General features: G+C 37.3%; 2 protein-coding genes and 1 long non-coding RNA gene across 5 annotated transcripts; all 3 read right to left on the reverse strand.

Annotated features, from left to right (window-relative positions):
* On the reverse strand, positions 235 to 1,136 carry LOC104780293. The gene has a single exon (XM_010504794.2). It carries the CDS (start codon positions 855 to 857, stop codon positions 297 to 299), a length of 561 nt encoding a protein of 186 aa, XP_010503096.1. The 5' UTR covers positions 858 to 1,136; the 3' UTR covers positions 235 to 296.
* On the reverse strand, positions 1,647 to 2,457 carry LOC104780294. Its single transcript, XM_010504795.1, has one exon. It carries the CDS (start codon positions 2,216 to 2,218, stop codon positions 1,850 to 1,852), a length of 369 nt encoding a protein of 122 aa, XP_010503097.1. The 5' UTR covers positions 2,219 to 2,457; the 3' UTR covers positions 1,647 to 1,849.
* LOC104780295 lies at positions 3,768 to 14,010 on the reverse strand. 3 transcript variants are annotated; one of them, XR_766689.2, is made up of 7 exons: positions 13,754 to 14,010; positions 13,301 to 13,368; positions 12,943 to 13,020; positions 12,738 to 12,864; positions 12,366 to 12,648; positions 12,110 to 12,279; positions 3,768 to 3,967 (listed from the first exon to the last, which is right to left on the reverse strand). It is a non-coding gene; the product is annotated as an uncharacterized LOC104780295 (long non-coding RNA). The 3 variants fall into 3 exon arrangements; XR_766688.2 differs by lacking the exon at positions 3,768 to 3,967 and adding an exon at positions 4,535 to 4,898; XR_002037685.1 differs by lacking the exon at positions 3,768 to 3,967 and having other exon boundaries at positions 11,901 to 12,279.

The raw sequence follows: 17,344 nt of genomic DNA on the forward strand, positions 1-17,344 counted from the left end.
TTAAAAAAATATTATTTTTTTGTTTTATTCTAATTAATATATTGATATATGCTAAAATAATAGAGATAAAAATAAAAAATCTCTCAAAAATGGGTATTAAAAACATGAAACGATAACTAATTTGAAACAAAGTTTAACTATTAGAACGACAATAATTTGACAGTATTTTTTTGTTGGTTAAGATAGTCATCTTGAACTTAAACTAAGCTAATATAATTCAAAAGACATATTCAATAACTGAAAAAAAAAATTAAATTAACCACAAATAATCTAAAAATGGTACAATTAAATCAACTTCAAGTAAGAAACAGATCCATCTGAGACTTATTCTCTTGACCAATAACATCAAGAAAGACAGGATCAACGGTTACGAAACTATCCACGTGGACCCTAAAACTATGATCCCACCACATAACCTTAGCCGCTCCTTCAATCGTAAGCTTAGCCTCAAGTTTCATCTCTCTCTTCGCCACGTCAGAAAAGAACTGCCGCGCGTGTTGCGCAAGCTCCATCCCGTTAAGACGCGCCGGTAGCCGGAGAAGCTGACAAGATCTCGCCGGCTGCGAGCCAGCCTTGACCTCGGCCGAGCCAAGAACCGTGCCATCGTAGAGGATCGTCATGGTGGTGGAGGAGTAATGGATGGGTGCGATGTTAGGGTTAGTGACGTGTACGGTAAGCATTAGCTCTGCGTCGAGGATAGGGAGGTTAAATTTCAGTGAGGTGAGGTCTATGGAGATAAGGTGGAACGTTGGATCTTTTGGCTTGGCGCTGAGGAGTGAAGCTGCTGCTGTTGCTGATACTGCTCCGATTAAGGCTGAGCTCCAACTCCATTTTACCTTTTGGTCCCTGGATCCCATCTCAAGAGTGCACTCTTTTGCCCTTTTAGTTTAAGGAAGAGAAGAGAACAACTTCGATTTCAATTGTGCCGACCAGAACGATGAAGCTATCGAGATTGAAAAGAGTTTGGAAAATACCGAAATGACCTTGATTTATATGTTGTTGTCATAAATGTGACATGGGTGTTTTAGTCATTCCTACAGCTAGCTGTGTTTTTGTTTTTGTGGTGGTTCTAAAGTATCATAAATCACGGACCAGCCTTGTGCTTTATGAAAACATGTGATATTTTCTTGTTCACATTGATTTAGATCATTTTCCAACATGACAATATCAAAAGAGAATGCATTAGGTAGTTTTTTCATCTAATCAAATAGTAACATCAGAAACGTAAAAGAGTAGTGACTCGGATATTGACATGGAGTAGTGTGCCTCTGAGTTGTTGGCTCTACCAACTAAATTTATGCAATTTCTTTAAGTTTTAGGATTCGAGAAATGGTGACCGCAACCGCAAGTAACTTATTTTACATTAGATATCTAGCTAGCCCGATCGAAGAAACTACAAGATCAAAGATCGATAGTTTCTTGATTAATCGAAAAACTTGAAAATAGGCATTAAAGAATCAGAAACTATAGACAGTTTGATGATAACGTTGATAACATAATCTAACGTTTGATCAGAAAATGTCATGTTGTTACAAAAGCATGAATCCTTCACTACACAATTCTCAATCAATATCACTTTAATTTTTTAATAGCTAATAAGTTAATTATCCTCCAACTCACGTTTACATAATCAAACTATATAATTATAGCCAAAAAATAGGTTTGTCTTACCGGCAATTCCATTTACAAATCAATTCAATTACACAAAGTGAACTATATAAAAACTTTGAAAAATTGTATCAGTGGTTCAAAATTCCAAAATCAATGTGAAGATAGGTATCTAATAAACATTTCAAAAACAAGATGAGAGTATTATTTGCATAGACATTTTATCTAAGACAAAAAGGAATCAACAAGAACTCTCAACTCGAAGGCGTTGAGGCCTACTTCCTCTAGCCCCGGCATCATCTCCAGCGTCAACCATTAACGCAGCTCGAGCAGAAACAATCTGGCTCGAAGTAAAAGCAGCGTCGAAGGCCGAGAAATCCATCCACCCCATAAGCAACCCTTCTTTTCCCCAACTATCCGGTATAGGAACTTTTCCGGCAACCTCATCTCTATGTCTCTTCAGCCTCTCACGTCCTGACAACACCGTTGTCTCAGGCAAACATGTTTTTGTAGCTGTCTTGCTTTGTTTCTCGACCAATACATGATCCCGGTGAGAAGATCTTGGAGAGATTGGTTCCTTGGATTCCTCAGGTAAATGGGTGTTTTTCATTTTTGAACTCTCTCTTTCTTGCAATAGAGATTTTTAGTGGTTTCGACGTGTGTGTTGTGTATATAAAAAGAAGCTTTAGAGATTCGAATAATAAAGAGAAGTAAAAATAATATACAAGGTTGAAAAGGAAGGAGAGAATGTGACAGAGATTTGTGGTGGCCGTGTCTTGTTGTAGGATCACATATAATAGTATTACCATTCTATGGTCTTTGACGTTTCTACGTCTCATGAGTCGTCGTGACATGTTTTTTTTTTCTTAATCGGTTACATAGATCTTAAACACCGAAAACAATAAAATGTATTTTTGTTTCAAATAATTAATTATTAATGGGCATATATAACAGTTTGCCAATTTAAATATGTTACAAATTAACAGTACGTTTCATAGTTTTTGAATAATTTATTTGAAAGATATGAATTTTATTTAATTGGATTGTGTGGTTTTGCTAGATCCTAGATATTTTTTGAGTGTCTCCTCTTCTCAGATCTTTCGTTATTTCCACTTTGGGAAGAAAACAACGTAGCAGGAAGAATCAATTTTGTCTCTCCTTTACGTCACAACTCACACGCCATTAAAAGGCACATTTCATCTTTCTTTCTTCTTCATCAGACAAATTTTATCAGTTATGAAGATTCAAAAATATTCATACAATAATTTAATAATAAAACCGATCAATGTAAAAACATCAACCGATAAATAAAAAACTGAATGATAATGTTTAAATTAACTAAAATTTATATATACATAAGATATTATATTCAGAAAAAAAAATCCGTATGTTATACGAGTTTGAATACGGATAATGACACAAACACTATCATTCTATCAATCTATGTAGTTAGTTTCACTTTAACACTCTGATTATGCTGCATCATTCCGCTTCTTTCTCTAAAGCAAAATCACATTTATTTTTTCTATTCTCTGTGTGGATTGGGTCCATGTAATTTAATTTAAAGCATCAAAATCAAAAGGTTGCATCTTTGCTTCATCTCTCTCCCCTGGCGTCAACTTCACTTGTAAGCCACAAAACAAGATATATTGCAACTTGCAGTAACGTCTGTCCACTCATGTTGTGATCATACTCATAATTTCTTTTTGTCGAGTGAAAGCAAATGTATGAAAACTGACCATTTAAAAAAAAAGAGGAAAAATTAGGTTCATGACGATAATTTTGTTCATAATTAACACAATAACCTATATTAAAAAATACAGGCTGTATAACCAAGAAATTTTTTATTAACTAACCACAAAAAAATAATTGATGCTTTTTTTAATTATAAATGTTATTTTTTACACAAAAATGATATTTGTCTCTTTTACATATACATATTCTCTTTTTGCTTTGCTTTTTAATTGTTTCTTTTAATTTTCTTTCTTTTATTTTATTTTATAATAATAGGTGATCCGAACATTTGTCATCTTCAAATTTTTATCATCTGATTAATCTTTAATGGGAAATATAGCACACTCTGGATTTTGTAATTAGCTTAAAACATGATACAATTTGGACTGGAAAAATATAATAATTAAGTAAATTTTGCGCTAAAAAAGAATCAGTTTCTGCTAAAAAAGAATCAGTTTCTACCGTAAACCTACAAAAACAACTCTTTCTCAAGTGACTACCACTTAGTTTTATCTCTTCATCTTTCTACCGTAAACTTACAAACCACATTTCTTCTCTACTAATTATTGACCGTTTCATCCACTACTACTATCATTCAACATCACCGTTACCACCATCCTCATCACTACAATAAAAAATGAATATTGTTACCAATTCAATGGTCATAATATATCAATTTTCGGTCACAAATACTTTATTGTGACAAAAATGAAACAAATTTTATTAGATCACAATAAAATGGTCACAACTGGGTGTAAATCACAAAAACTCATAAATAATTGTGATGTTTTTGAAGTAACAATTCATCACAAGTTGTGACGATATTTGAATAGTCACAAAAAAATTACAATTTATGACGGTTAATACAATCACAAATATGACACAGAACATGACCCAAAAAATGTCATATATTTGTTACAAATTATTACTACTTTAAGTCACTATGCTGTTACTTTTTGCCACCAAAATACAATCACAAACTGGACACAATTAGTGACTCGATTAGAGACACACAACCGTCACAATTTGTTTTTTTTGTTTGTTTTTTTATTTGTTTTTAATTACCACAATTTGTATTTATTTGTGACATTTTCTCGTTCCTAGATTTTCTTTTTAAAAATTAAATCCATTCACCATATTTCAACAAATATATAATTATAGAATATAACATGAAAACTAAAATAATATGCAAACGATAATATATACATAACAAACTAACATCCAAATACAAAGTTAATACATAAATACAACTAAAAGGAAATACAAACTAAACACAAAATTAATCCATAAACACAACTGAAAGGAAATACAATCAAACCATAGTAGTTAGATAAAGGTGGATGGTCTTGGTAGTGACCTTGGATTTAATATTTTGACATGCAAAAGATTCAACAAGTTTCTCCATACCTTCATGTCTTTTCTGGATTTGCTGATTTTCTTCAAGGTTTTGTTTTTATCAGTTTCCATCTCCTGCATTCGATGTGTTATCGTCTCTACTTCTTCACCAGATTGTGGTACACTTGAAGAGGCACCAACAGATGGTAAAACCTGATAAGCTACACCGTGTGTATGTGCGTAAGAAGAAGTCATGTGAGGATGACATGTGCGCAAGCCGTTAAAGATATCTTTAGAAGAGAAAGAATAATATCTGCAACCGACCCTCTTTTTTTTCTTTTTTTCCAACAAATACCTTTTCATTCCATTCAAAGAGGGGGAAACAATACAAGTAGTGCATCCTATGATGAGTAACACCTACATTAAAACAAGGTTACATACTAATGGAAAATTCTAAACCAAGTGACCAAGAGAGTGTCGTTCGGGAGAACATTCCTTTGCTTGAGCGTTAATGTACCGAGATGAGACCTAAGGAGGCTTTTAATTTCTGAGATAAGACTCAAGGCTGGTCTAGAGGTGGAAGTGTGAAGCTGCGAGTTACATTCCTTCCAGATCATATACACTGAGCCTTGATATGCTAATCAGAGAATCCAGACAGTATTTTTGTCTCTACACGGATTCTTCAACCAATTGAACCCATCATCAAAGAGAATTGGAGGCGATACCTAAGCTTTGTTAGTGAAGGCATACCACACTTCAGCCGCGGACGAGCAGTAAAAAAACAGGTGTTGTCGGGATTCATTATGATAATTGCAGAGAAGACAATTTGCAGGGACATTCAACCCCCAGGATAATAGTCGATCACGAGTAAGCAGCCTATGTCGAGAATTAAGCCAAGCAATGAAAGCATGTTTGGGGATCCTACCCTTGAACCAAACCGCTTCAAACCATTCCACTTTGATTCCCAGAGGATGGAGGTGTTCCCATGTTGTCGTCGTTGAGAACTTATCTGAAGCTGACGCATCCCCAATTTTCCACAGATAAGTATCTTCTTGCATGTTGACAACTGAAGTAGAAGGGAGGCAAGCCTTAAGTAGTTGAACGATGGGATTCTGGGTTCGACTATGAGCAATCCACCACTGTCCATCCCTTATGGCATTTGTAACCACTGAGTTAATTGGCAAACCTGACAACCTCGGACCAGCATCACCTGTGATGTCCAAAAGAGGCCCCAACGATGTCCAATTATCGGTCCAAAACCTACAAGTAGTTCCGGAACTCACTTCACAAACAATGTAAAGCCTAGCAAGAGCTCTTAATTTACATATCCCTCTCCAAATCTAAGTACCCGAAGCTGAAGTATCTATATCCCAGAAGCACTGACTGCCAATAAAATTTCTCCGAACCCAAGAAACCCAAAGAGAACCTCCAACAGAAAAAATGAGCCAAATGAGCTTCAAAGAAAGGACTTTATTCCAATGGACCAGTCTTTTTAAACCTCCATTCTCCTTAGGTGTGCAAACTGAGTCCCAGCTGACTTTCGCTCTCCTGGCAGAATTTGAGGCACCCTTCCAAATAAAAGCACTACATAGACTCTCAATCTCCTCCAAACAACTGTTAGGCAGGATGAAAATGGAGGCCCAAAAGGCAATGGTAGAGTAAATTACAAACTGAATCAGTTGTAATCTTCCAGCAAAGGAGAGGTGCATGATGGTCCAAAAGAGGCTGGAAGTCCTGCTTTCCCATTTTCTTAGTCGATACCGGCACCCCCAACTATTTGATTGGAAAGGATCGCTGAACCAACCCTGCGTTGATTGGAATTACCTCATTTGCCAAAAGGTTGTCTCCATCTAAAAACAGAGCTGTCTTCTCTCCGTTAAGCCCCAAACCTGACTCTACCTTTAATTCCTCCAATATTGCCAAAATACCATCCAAAGAAGCTTGCTGTCCATCGAAAAGATGAGAATGTCATCCGCAAAACTCAAATGGGTAACCATTTGAGCCGAACAAAGTGGATGTGAGCCAAAAATATTATTGATGACCCCTTGAACTAGTTTATTCGATAAGACATCCATGGCAAGAACAAAGAGTAGAGAGGAGATAGGGTCTCCCTATCGAATGCAACCGAATTTTGCAGAAAGAGTATAAAGTACTTGTTTGTTGTTAAGGTTCATTTCATGTATTTGGTGTATGACTTTCTCCTGCTTGAGAATTTGAGAGAGACGATCTAGAGAATATGATGCTCTAGACTTCTCTTAGTATACCGATACAAAATAAATATAGAGTTATACATCTTCGTTCTATCAAATTGGTGCGTCGTGACGTTTGATCGGAGAAATCGCAAGTTCACTGAGTATGGGTTACGATCCGAAGCTTTCGCCTATCATTTCCGAGATTTCTTAGGAGTTTGAAGAGAAGCAAGTTGAGCAGCTTTTTCGAAGTGTGCATACGATTCAGAAGGAGATATCCTCAGATCGGGAGTTTGTTAAGGACGGCATAGCGGAGTTGCGTCAGTCGATGGAGCTACTTTTGGAAAATGAATCACCTCGCGATGTGGATTGTGACTCGTTGGAGCCGCAATCGGCAGATCCGTCTGTCAACTATCGTCGGAAGGTATTATCTACTCCCTTGGGTTTGAATCACCGTGAAATTGGTCCTAGCTCTAGGGAGGAATTGCTAAAGAATTCGGAGATTCTGGTGTTATCGGGTGATAATATCTACAGCTGGTTGTCTCTTTCAGAGAGCTGATTTCGAATTGGTGGTTTCTCTGATCCAAAGAAGCTAGATCTGGTGTCGGTGCATCTTGTTGGCGATGCTTTGGGTTGGTTTAATTGGCAGGTTAACAGAGCACCTTTTGATAGCTGGTACCAGTTTAAGGATCACTTGCTATTGAGGTTTGGGAACTTGCAGATCAACGGTCCTAGCCAGAGTCTCTTTTGTATCAAACAAGCTGGCTCTGTAGCTGAGTATGTGCGTCAATTTGACGATCTGTCTGCTCAGGTTCGAGGCCTTGATGATCATAAGTTGGGAGGCATCTTTCTTAATGGCTTGAGACCGGAGATGCAGGAACTGGTTTATATGATGAAGCTGCAGAGTTTTTCGGAGGTAGTGGCAGTGGCACTTTCTATGGAATCTAGCCATCTGCGTAAGGTGATGCAACTAGTAGGGGAATCAAGTGATGGTGATCAGTCCACGCGTGTGCAGCAGTCTAAGTCCGTGGTGACTTGGAAAGGGAGACCGGTTGTTTCTGGGAATAGCAAGGTTACTGAGAGACAACGGTCTAATACAGTTCAACGTCCTCCGAAACACCACTCCAATGCTGACTTGGATGATATGAGAAGAAGAGGAATCTGTTTTAAGTGTCAAGGGAATTGGTCTCTTGGTCACGAGTGTCCTAATAAGGAGTTACAGATTCTTACAGTGTTGGATGATTATTTGGTGGAGGTTTTGCAGGATCATTGTCAATCGGAAGAACAAGTAGAGGTGGTCGCTGTAGGACAGCTAATGGAGCTCTCGTATAGTTCGTTTATGGGACTCTCTTCCCCATCTATAACTAAAATGAAGGGCATTATAAATCACGACGAGGCACTGATGATGATTGACAGCAGAGCGACTCACAACTTTATCACTCCCAGGATGGTGGCACGACTGCAGCTACAGGTTCAAGCGGGTGCCAATCTGAACATCAAGTTGGGGACAAGAATGAGTTTTCACGGGGTTGGAGTTTGTCGTCGACTCTCTTTCAATATTTCGGGTTGCTCATTCTCGTTGGATATCATTGTTTTAGAGCTTGGCCAAGTAGACGTGATTTTGGGAATCTATTGGTTGCTAACTCTTGGAAAATGCAGTGTAGATTGGGAAACTCATGAGTATTATTTCACGTATAAGGCTCAGTCAGTGTATTTGGTGGGGGATACAGAGTTGCAGTTGGCAAGTTGTGCTTTTCTGGGTTCTTCTCCATTCTTGGAGTGTGATGCAGTGGGAGAATTGTCCACTCAGGTGGTTTCTCAAGATCAGTCTTCGGTTGTTTCCGGGGTGGGAGAAGAGGTGTTGCAGTAGTTTGAGGCGGTTTTTGCTGAACCAACTGGTCTACCTCCGGTTCGTGGTCGGGAGCATGCTATTAATTTGGTGGTTGGTGTTACTGCTGTCAGTGTCCGACCCTATCGCTACCCTCATGCGCAGAAATAGGTTATGGAGAAGTTAGTCAAGGAAATGCTGCAAGCGGGGACAATCAGACCAAGTCGTAACCCTTTTTCTAGTCTAGTGTTGCTGGTTAAGAAGAAAAATTCGAGCTGGCGATTCTGTGTGGACTACCATGCCTTAAATCATGCCATTATTCTGGATAAGTTTCCTATCCCTATGATCGACCAGTTGCTTGATGATTTGGATAGTGCCAACATTTTTTCCAAGCTTGATCTTAGGGTAGGGTATCATCAGATACGGATGCGTGAGAGTGATCTGGAGAAGACGGCTTTCTGTATGCATGATGGTCACTATGAGTTTCTTGTTATGCCATTTGGCTTAACAAATGCTCTGGCTACTTTCCAGGCGTTGATGAATGAATTGTTTCGCCCTTATCTCCGCAGATTCATTTTGGTTTTCTTTGACGATATCTTGATTTATAGCTCATCTTTGGCGGAGCATTTATTGATGGTGATGAAGATTTTTGCAGCACACCAACTCTATGTGAACAGGAAGAAGTGTCTTTTTGCTCAGTCTCAGGTGGATTACTTAGGACACATTATCTCTGCTGACAGGGTGTCCACTGATCCTACCAAGACGGCATCAATGATGTGTTGGCCTAGTTCTTGCTCAGTGAAGGAGTTACGAGGGTTCTTGGGGCTAACGGGTTATTATCGAAGGTTCGTGCGAGGTTATGGTGTTATTGCTCGTCCTTTGGCTGAGTTGTTGCAGAAGGATAAATTTGAATGGATTGATAAGGCTTAGTTAGCATTCGACACTTTAAAGCAAGCCATGACTACGGCTCCGGTGTTAGTTTTGCCAAACTTTTCTAAGGTTTTTGTGGTCGAGGCAGATGCATCGGGTTATGGCCTTGGTGCGGTGTTGATGCAAGAGAAACGACCCATTGCCTTTTTCAGCGTGGGGTTAATTCTAAGGGAACAACTTAAGCCGGTGTATAAGAGGGAGTTGATGGAAATTGTCCTGGCAATCCAGAAATGGAATCATTACTTGATGGGACGTCGGTTTACAGTGCACACTGATCAAAAGAGTCTTAAACTTCTCTTGGAACAGAGGGAGGTGACGATGGATTATCAGAAGTGGCTGACAAAGCTTTTACCATACGACTTTATAGATTGTGTACAAGGCGGCATTGACAATAAAGCGGCTGATGGGTTGTCTCGGATGGTTCAAACTCCAGTATTGGTCTCGACTCTGGAGTTGTTTGCTTTTACGGTGCCATCTTTGTTGCAGTTGCAGGAAATCTTCAAGAAAATTGGGGCGAATGTCGAGCTGCAGCAGTGGATACAAGGGTTTAAGAAGGGTTATTCTCTGAAGGATGGCATGCTGTGGTATAAAAAAAACTGGTAATTTCTTCCAATTCCAGGTTTATTTCTTTGATCTTGGATGTTTTTAACACCAGTGAGTTTGGAGGTCACTCGGGAGTATTGAAAACGGTGAAAAGGATTCAACTCTCCTTTTACTGGCAAGGTATGCTGTGGGATGTTCAGAAGTTTGTGTAGGAGTGTGTTGTTTGCCAGACTCATAAGACTTCTACTCTCTCTCCGGCGGGGTTATTGCAGCCTTTGCCAATCCCTCAAGCGGTGTGGGCTGACATTAACATGGACTTTTTAGAAGGGTTACCTGCTTCTCAGGGGTTTAATGTTATTCTGGTGGTGGTGGACCGTTTGAGCAAGTTTGGTCACTTCATTGGTTTGAAGCATCCTTTTTCGGCTTCAGATGTGGCGCAACGTTTTGTGGCAGAGATTGTGCGTTTACACGGCTTTCCTGCTTCAATTGTCTCGGTCCGTGATCGGATCTTTTTGAGCATTTCTGGAAGGATTGTTTCAAGTTAGCCGGCACTAAGTTGAAGTACATCACTACTTTTCACCCTCAAACTGATGGCCAAACAGAGGTGGTCAACCGGTGCTTAGAGTCTTATCTGCGTTGTATTGCTTCGGCTCATCTGTAGACTTGGTACAAATTTTTGTCTTGGGCGGAATTATGGTATAACACTTCGTATCATACGGCGTTGAAGACTACTCCTTTCAAGGTGGTCTATGGTCGCGATCTTCTTGCCTTACTATCTTATGAGCCGCATTTTACGCAGAACTTCGAGTTGGAGAAGATGTCACAGGAATGTGTTTCGATGTTGGCTGACATTAAGTCGCACTTGGTTCATGCTCAGCAGTTAATGAAGAACAATGCAGACAAACACCGCATGGATGTGGAATTTGCAGTGGATTTGTGGGTATATTTGAAGCTGCGTCTTTACAAGCAACATTCGATGGTTAAGCGCATTTGTCAAAAGCTGTCTGTGAAGTATTTTGGCCCCTTTCAGGTCGTGGCTCGAATCAGAAAGACTACTTACAAGCTGTGGTTACCTGTTGGCTCGAAGATTCATCTGGTGTTTCATGTATCTCAGCTCAAGCAGATGTTGGGTGAGCATCTTCATGTTTTACCCTTACCTGAAACTTTTTGTGATGCCGGTGAGTAGATTTTGGAACCAATGGTGGTATTGGAGACTCGTTACAACAATCATGGCGTGTGGGAGGCATTGATCGCTTGGCAAGGGTTGCCAGCTCATGAGAATTCGTGGGAACCGGTGAAGGAATTGCAGCATGAGTTTCCTTGTTTATCGCTTGAGGACAAGCTTGATGTTGAAGGGGGGGGGTATTGATAAGCTACACCGTGTGCACGTGCGTAAGAAGAAGTCACGTGAGGATGACACGTGAGCAAGCTGTTAAAGATATTTTCAGAAGAGAAAGAATAATATTTGCAACCGACTTTTGCAGAAAGAGTATAAAGTGTTTGTTTGTTGGTAAAGTTCATTTCATGTATTTGGTGTATGACTTTCTCCTGCGTGAGAATTTGAGAGAGACGATCTAGAGAATATGATGCTCTAGACTTCTTTTTGTATACCGATACAGAATAAATACACAGTTATACATCTTCGTTCTATCATAACCTCACTAAACGCTCCAAGTCCAAAGATTTGACCTTGTTTAGATGATCCAGCAGCATAGAAATAAAAAACAAATACATAAGCTGCCATACACCAAATCAATACAACTCAAGCCAAACTAATACACCACACGTACGTAACTCAAACCAAACAATAAAACACGACAGTTCTATGGTGACTAACAAATTTGATCCACTCTAATAACGTATATGGCTAAACCTTAATATACTAATCACAAATATATAATCTCAAAAAAATCTTAAAGAATATAAGGTTTTGAAATGTTACCTTGATATAAATCTCATTTTTCTCATCTTTGTAAAGATTTTCAGCTGTCACATTCTCTTCACCAGAAGATTCAAGTTGTTCCAAACGTTCTTGTAAATGCTTTTCATAAGTTTCTGCGATCAATCATGCTCGTTGATCAACATAGGTTCCGTCAGACTTTTGTTTGCTTCCTATAAACAAGACAATAAAAACTAAGTGAACTAATACAAAATGATCATGAATATATATGAAAGTTGATAGAAAATGTATACATTACCAAAACAGCTTGAACTTTGACATACGAACATGAATCTGCTAGATGAGAGTGGGCCTAAACCATTGCGATCAAACATTCGAGAAGCACGAGCCTTCTCACTAGTTGCCTTCGCTTTTGGTGTTGCCCAATGTTTTTGCATAATTGTCCAATAGTTAGACAAAATCCACTCTGGTTTTTCTCGTCCATTCTTTGCATGGCTTATCATTCCTTTGAGGCGAGCAACAAGCTTATTAAACTCTCTTTCAACTTGATAGGTTATAGAAGCATCCCAGTTAAACTTTTTCTGAGAAAACAAAGTAATCACACATGATGAGTAATATTGTAAATCATTTATGAAATAGACTAATGAAATATAACAGACAACATTACTACCATAAACAGTATAAACCAGGTTCTTTTGTAGAAGGGAGGCACTTTTCCCCAAGAGTACCATGGTCCCTTAAAATAACTTTGAATGACCTTTTAGACACTAGTTGATACTTGGGTATGGTATTTAAACCTGCTCCATTGAAATAAATTACTTAATGAGTTATAACTATGTGAAAGTAATCAATAGTATGTTGAAATAAATCCATACCATTTAGCTTCATTTAACCGAGATGGACGCAACATATGTAAACTCCAACGATCCACAAATGGCTCTTCCATACGTACACTATAAACACATAAACATTGAAAAGTTATCCATCCCTAATTTTACAAAGTGAAAAATTAAAGCGACTCTAATCTAAATTAATAGAGAGTAACATAGATTTTTAAAACGACTCTAATCTAAATTAATAGAGATTAACAAGATTTGTAAAAACTGTAAGCAGAGATTGTGTAAAACCACAACAACAATGATTAGGAGAGATTTGTAAACTTGGAAGCGAGTAAATATTCATAATTTAACATCTAGATTAACTTCTAAAAATAAATAAAATTTATAGAAATACCTTTCAATGAGATCTGTGAAAGGAAATAAAGTCCAATAGGTCTTATAAATGGGAAGTAACTTAGAGACCTGAGAAGTAGAGGGAGGTGGTTAATTAGTTTTGACGCAGTTTTAGGACTTTTAAGAGTTGGGGAAATTTCACGAAAAATTAAAGCGGTAATGAAAATTTTAGGTTCTATTGGGAAAAATTAAGGCGCTATTTTGGTATTAAAAAAACAAAATTTTAAGGATATAGAAAATTCTAATATAGTTAATTTGTTTTCTCAGTTAACTTGTTTGCATATATCTTTATGTACAAATATCTAAAAAATTGGAGAAAATATTAATCCAACCGACTTGATTGGTTTAGTGTAAATAAAACATAGTCTAGTTTCTCATCAATATTGACGACATATTTACTAAATCCAAACCTAAGCGATACCGGACCAAAATCAAGATTGAAGAAGATTCATACCAGAGATATCTCCTTTGCAGTGGACGAGGATCTTAATAGTCTCTTGTCCCAAATCCTTCTCCGGGAACATCTACCACATCCTTCACCATAGTTAATTAAACCAAACACTAATTCAAGCCATAAGAATAAAGAAAGAAGAATAAAAGAAGAACAAGAGAACAGAAAAAAAAACAACAAGAATAACTCTCTCAACAAGCTCGATCTCTTCTCTATCTCTATATCTTTCTCACTTATGGAACCACATGAAGTAGACTTGTCTCTGTGTCGTCTCTTCTTCTTTTGTAACCTAAGCTGCTTCCAACTGGGCCTAAAACAATTCACCTCAAGCCCATTATGCAACTCTACACAAAGAACATGTCCAAAATCATAATCATATCTTAAAATAAAGGAGCCATTGACACTGACTTAGATTGATTTATTCTGTTTTTGTTTCTCAATTAGTTTGAGAAAAACACAGAGCATCATAATACAAAAGAAATCAATTTTTCAAGTTGCCTAAGATACAAAATAACCAAATAAATTATTGACAAGTTCTTTGAATAGACCGGAGAACTCCGTTAAGCAAAGCAAAACAAACTCAAAAACTAGATATCTTTATTCCTGCAGCTGCAATCTAGAAAAACTTATTGAACTTGGACGTAATCAACAAACTTATTAATCAAACCAGAAAGACTGTCTATTCTTCATCAAAAACTGTTCGGCATCAAAAGCTTAAGCATATCTACGACGACTTGTTCCCTTTTCTTATAGGGATGAAGCTGTCCATAATAAATCCTCTTGTCGTTTAAATCAAATTCATGTTGAACTTTTTCATCTTATTTCATTTCTTGAACAACTTTATCTTCGGGATGAAACTCTCCCTCTCTGGGATGAAACTCTCCTCCATCCTCATAATAAAACGTTTTGTTTAGATCGAATCTATGGTGAACTTTTTTCTTCTGCTCGGTTTTTTGAACAGCTTGTACTTCTTCCACATTTTGAACAATTTCCAATTCAATCGTTTCTTGTTTCAGTTTGCCTATAAACACGAAATTACCAAAAATCAATATGAATGCAAAACATCGAACATACAAGTTATTACCTTAAGCTTAAATTTCTTCTTTTTTTTTTTGCCAGAACAAATCTATAAAGTTAATTAAAAACAACTAACCAGAATTGCGAGCAAAATCCATTAGACCAAAGAACAACAAAACTCTCCAACAATAAAAATTATAAGTGAAATAGAGATTTTTATAAATAAAACAATTATTAAAATTACGCCTAAACTAAACAAACTAAATATATCTCTCCTAAAATCTAGGAAGATTTATTCAACATAACTTAGTCACCAAAACTTTAGAATCACAAAACTTACATCGTAAATATGCTATAGAGGGTAGATAGAATCACATCAGGATTTGTTTTCACAAAGGTCCAAGCTACTAGTCATCGTTTGTGTTCATTAGTGACTTCAGGAACAGAGACCTCATCGTTTGTGTTCGTTAATTCCGGTAGCCTTTCTCCTCAATTTCTTTTGTTTCCTTAAAGAGATGTAGAACTAAAGAGAGTACTACTATCTTTTTTGTTTTGTTTGTTGAATAGATCGAGTCTCTGCCCCATCTCATTGCCTAAATTATATAAGAACATACATGGCTATGTTAATTCAATTTTGTAATGTTCTCTAATTTTACTTTCTCAAATATATTTTCAGGTGTTCAAAATGTCTTCTATTAATGATTTATATGCTACAAGGCGTTAGACATATGAAAGAATCGATCATACAACCAATAGGATTTCAGACACTTACTATTAAGGGTTTGACACATTTTTAAAGTTTGCTAAAAGTCAGCCTCTGTTTCTCGAGAAGAAAAAGCTGTTTTGTCCACGTGTAAAGTGTGAGAATGATCCAAAGTTACAAGAAGAACGTATCGTATCGACACACTTATATAACAAAAGATTTATGCTTAACTATTGTGTTTGGACTTCTCATGGAGAATATTATAATATGTTAAACAACGATTCTGGAGATAATGTATTCAGAACTGAGTCTCACACAGATCCAATAGATCCTTACGCGACAATGGTTTCAGATGTATTTGGTAATACAGAGATAGAGTATGATCAGATGTTGGAAGAAGAGCCTAATTTTGAGGCAAAATTTTTTTTTTGACATGTTGAATGCTACAAAACAGCCAATTTATGATGGATGTAAATAAGGGCTTACGAAGCTCTCTTTAGCGGCTCATCTAATGAGATTGAAGACAGATTATAATCTTTTTAAAAAATGTATGGACTCAATTGCTCGATGATGCAAGAATATTTGCCAGAAGGTAACCACTCACCAAAGTCGTACTATGATATCAAGAAGCTTATGCGGTCTTTTGGTTTACCTTATCAAAGATTGACGTATGACAAGTTAATTGCATGATATTATGGAAAGATGCTAAGAAAGAAGAGAACTGTTTGTTCTGTAAAAAACATAGATTTATTCCTGCTCAGAAGATTGGGCAGAAAAAAATTGCATATCGTCAAATGTTTTATTTGCCAATAGCCGATAGACTGAAGAGATTATATCTATCTCTTAATACGGCAAAAGAAATGAGATGGCATGCATAACACTTAGCTAATGATGGAGAAATGTGTCATCCATCTGATGGAGAAGCATGGAAGCATTTTCACAAGGTACACCATGATTCTGCATATGAACCAAGAAACGTTTACCTTGGATTATGCACGGACGGTTTTAATCCATTTGGTATGTCAGGACATAACTATTCGTTGTGGCCTGTAATACTGACTCCATATAATCTGCCACATGCGTTGTGTATGAAGCAAGAATTTTTGTATCTAACCATTCTAGTTCCTGGGCCAAATCATCCTAAGAGAAGTCTGGATATTTTTTTCCAATCATTGATAGAAGAGCCGAAAGATTTGTGGGTTAACGGTGAAGAATCATATGATATTTCTACTAAGCAGAATTTTCTCTTAAAAGTTGTACTCATGTGGACGATAAGCAACTTTCCAGCATATGGAATGCTTTTTGGATGGACAATTCATGGTCGGTTAGCATGTCCTTATTGTTTGGATTAAGCTGGTGCCTTTTGGTTAAAGAATGGTAAAAAACAAGTTGGTTTGATTGTCACCATTGTTTTCTACCAGTTTATCAACTATCAGCGGAATAAAACAAATTTTAAAAAAGGAAAAACTGTAGATGATAGTCCACCAGAGATACTTACAGGCGACGAACTCTACAATGAAGTCTATTGTTTACCAAAAACAGTGGACTACGGAGGAAACCATGGGCGATTAGAAGGAAATGGTAAAACGCACAACTGGCATAAACAAAACATTTTGTGGGATCTACCATACTGGAAGGATCATAAACTGCGATATAATCTTGACATGATGCACACCGAAAAAAACTTTTTAGATAATATCATCAATACTTTACTGAATGTGAAGGGGAAAATGAAGGATAACATCAAATCACGACTTAATTTGCAAGAGCACTGTAATCGCAAAGATTTGCACTTAACAGCTGATGGAAAGGCACATATCTCGATTTTTAGACTACAACCAGAAGCTAAAGCAGTATTTTTACGATGACTCGAA

The sequence above is a fragment of the Camelina sativa genome, chromosome 4 (assembly GCF_000633955.1).
Source record: "Camelina sativa cultivar DH55 chromosome 4, Cs, whole genome shotgun sequence".
NCBI classification, from domain to species: domain Eukaryota; kingdom Viridiplantae; phylum Streptophyta; class Magnoliopsida; order Brassicales; family Brassicaceae; genus Camelina; species Camelina sativa.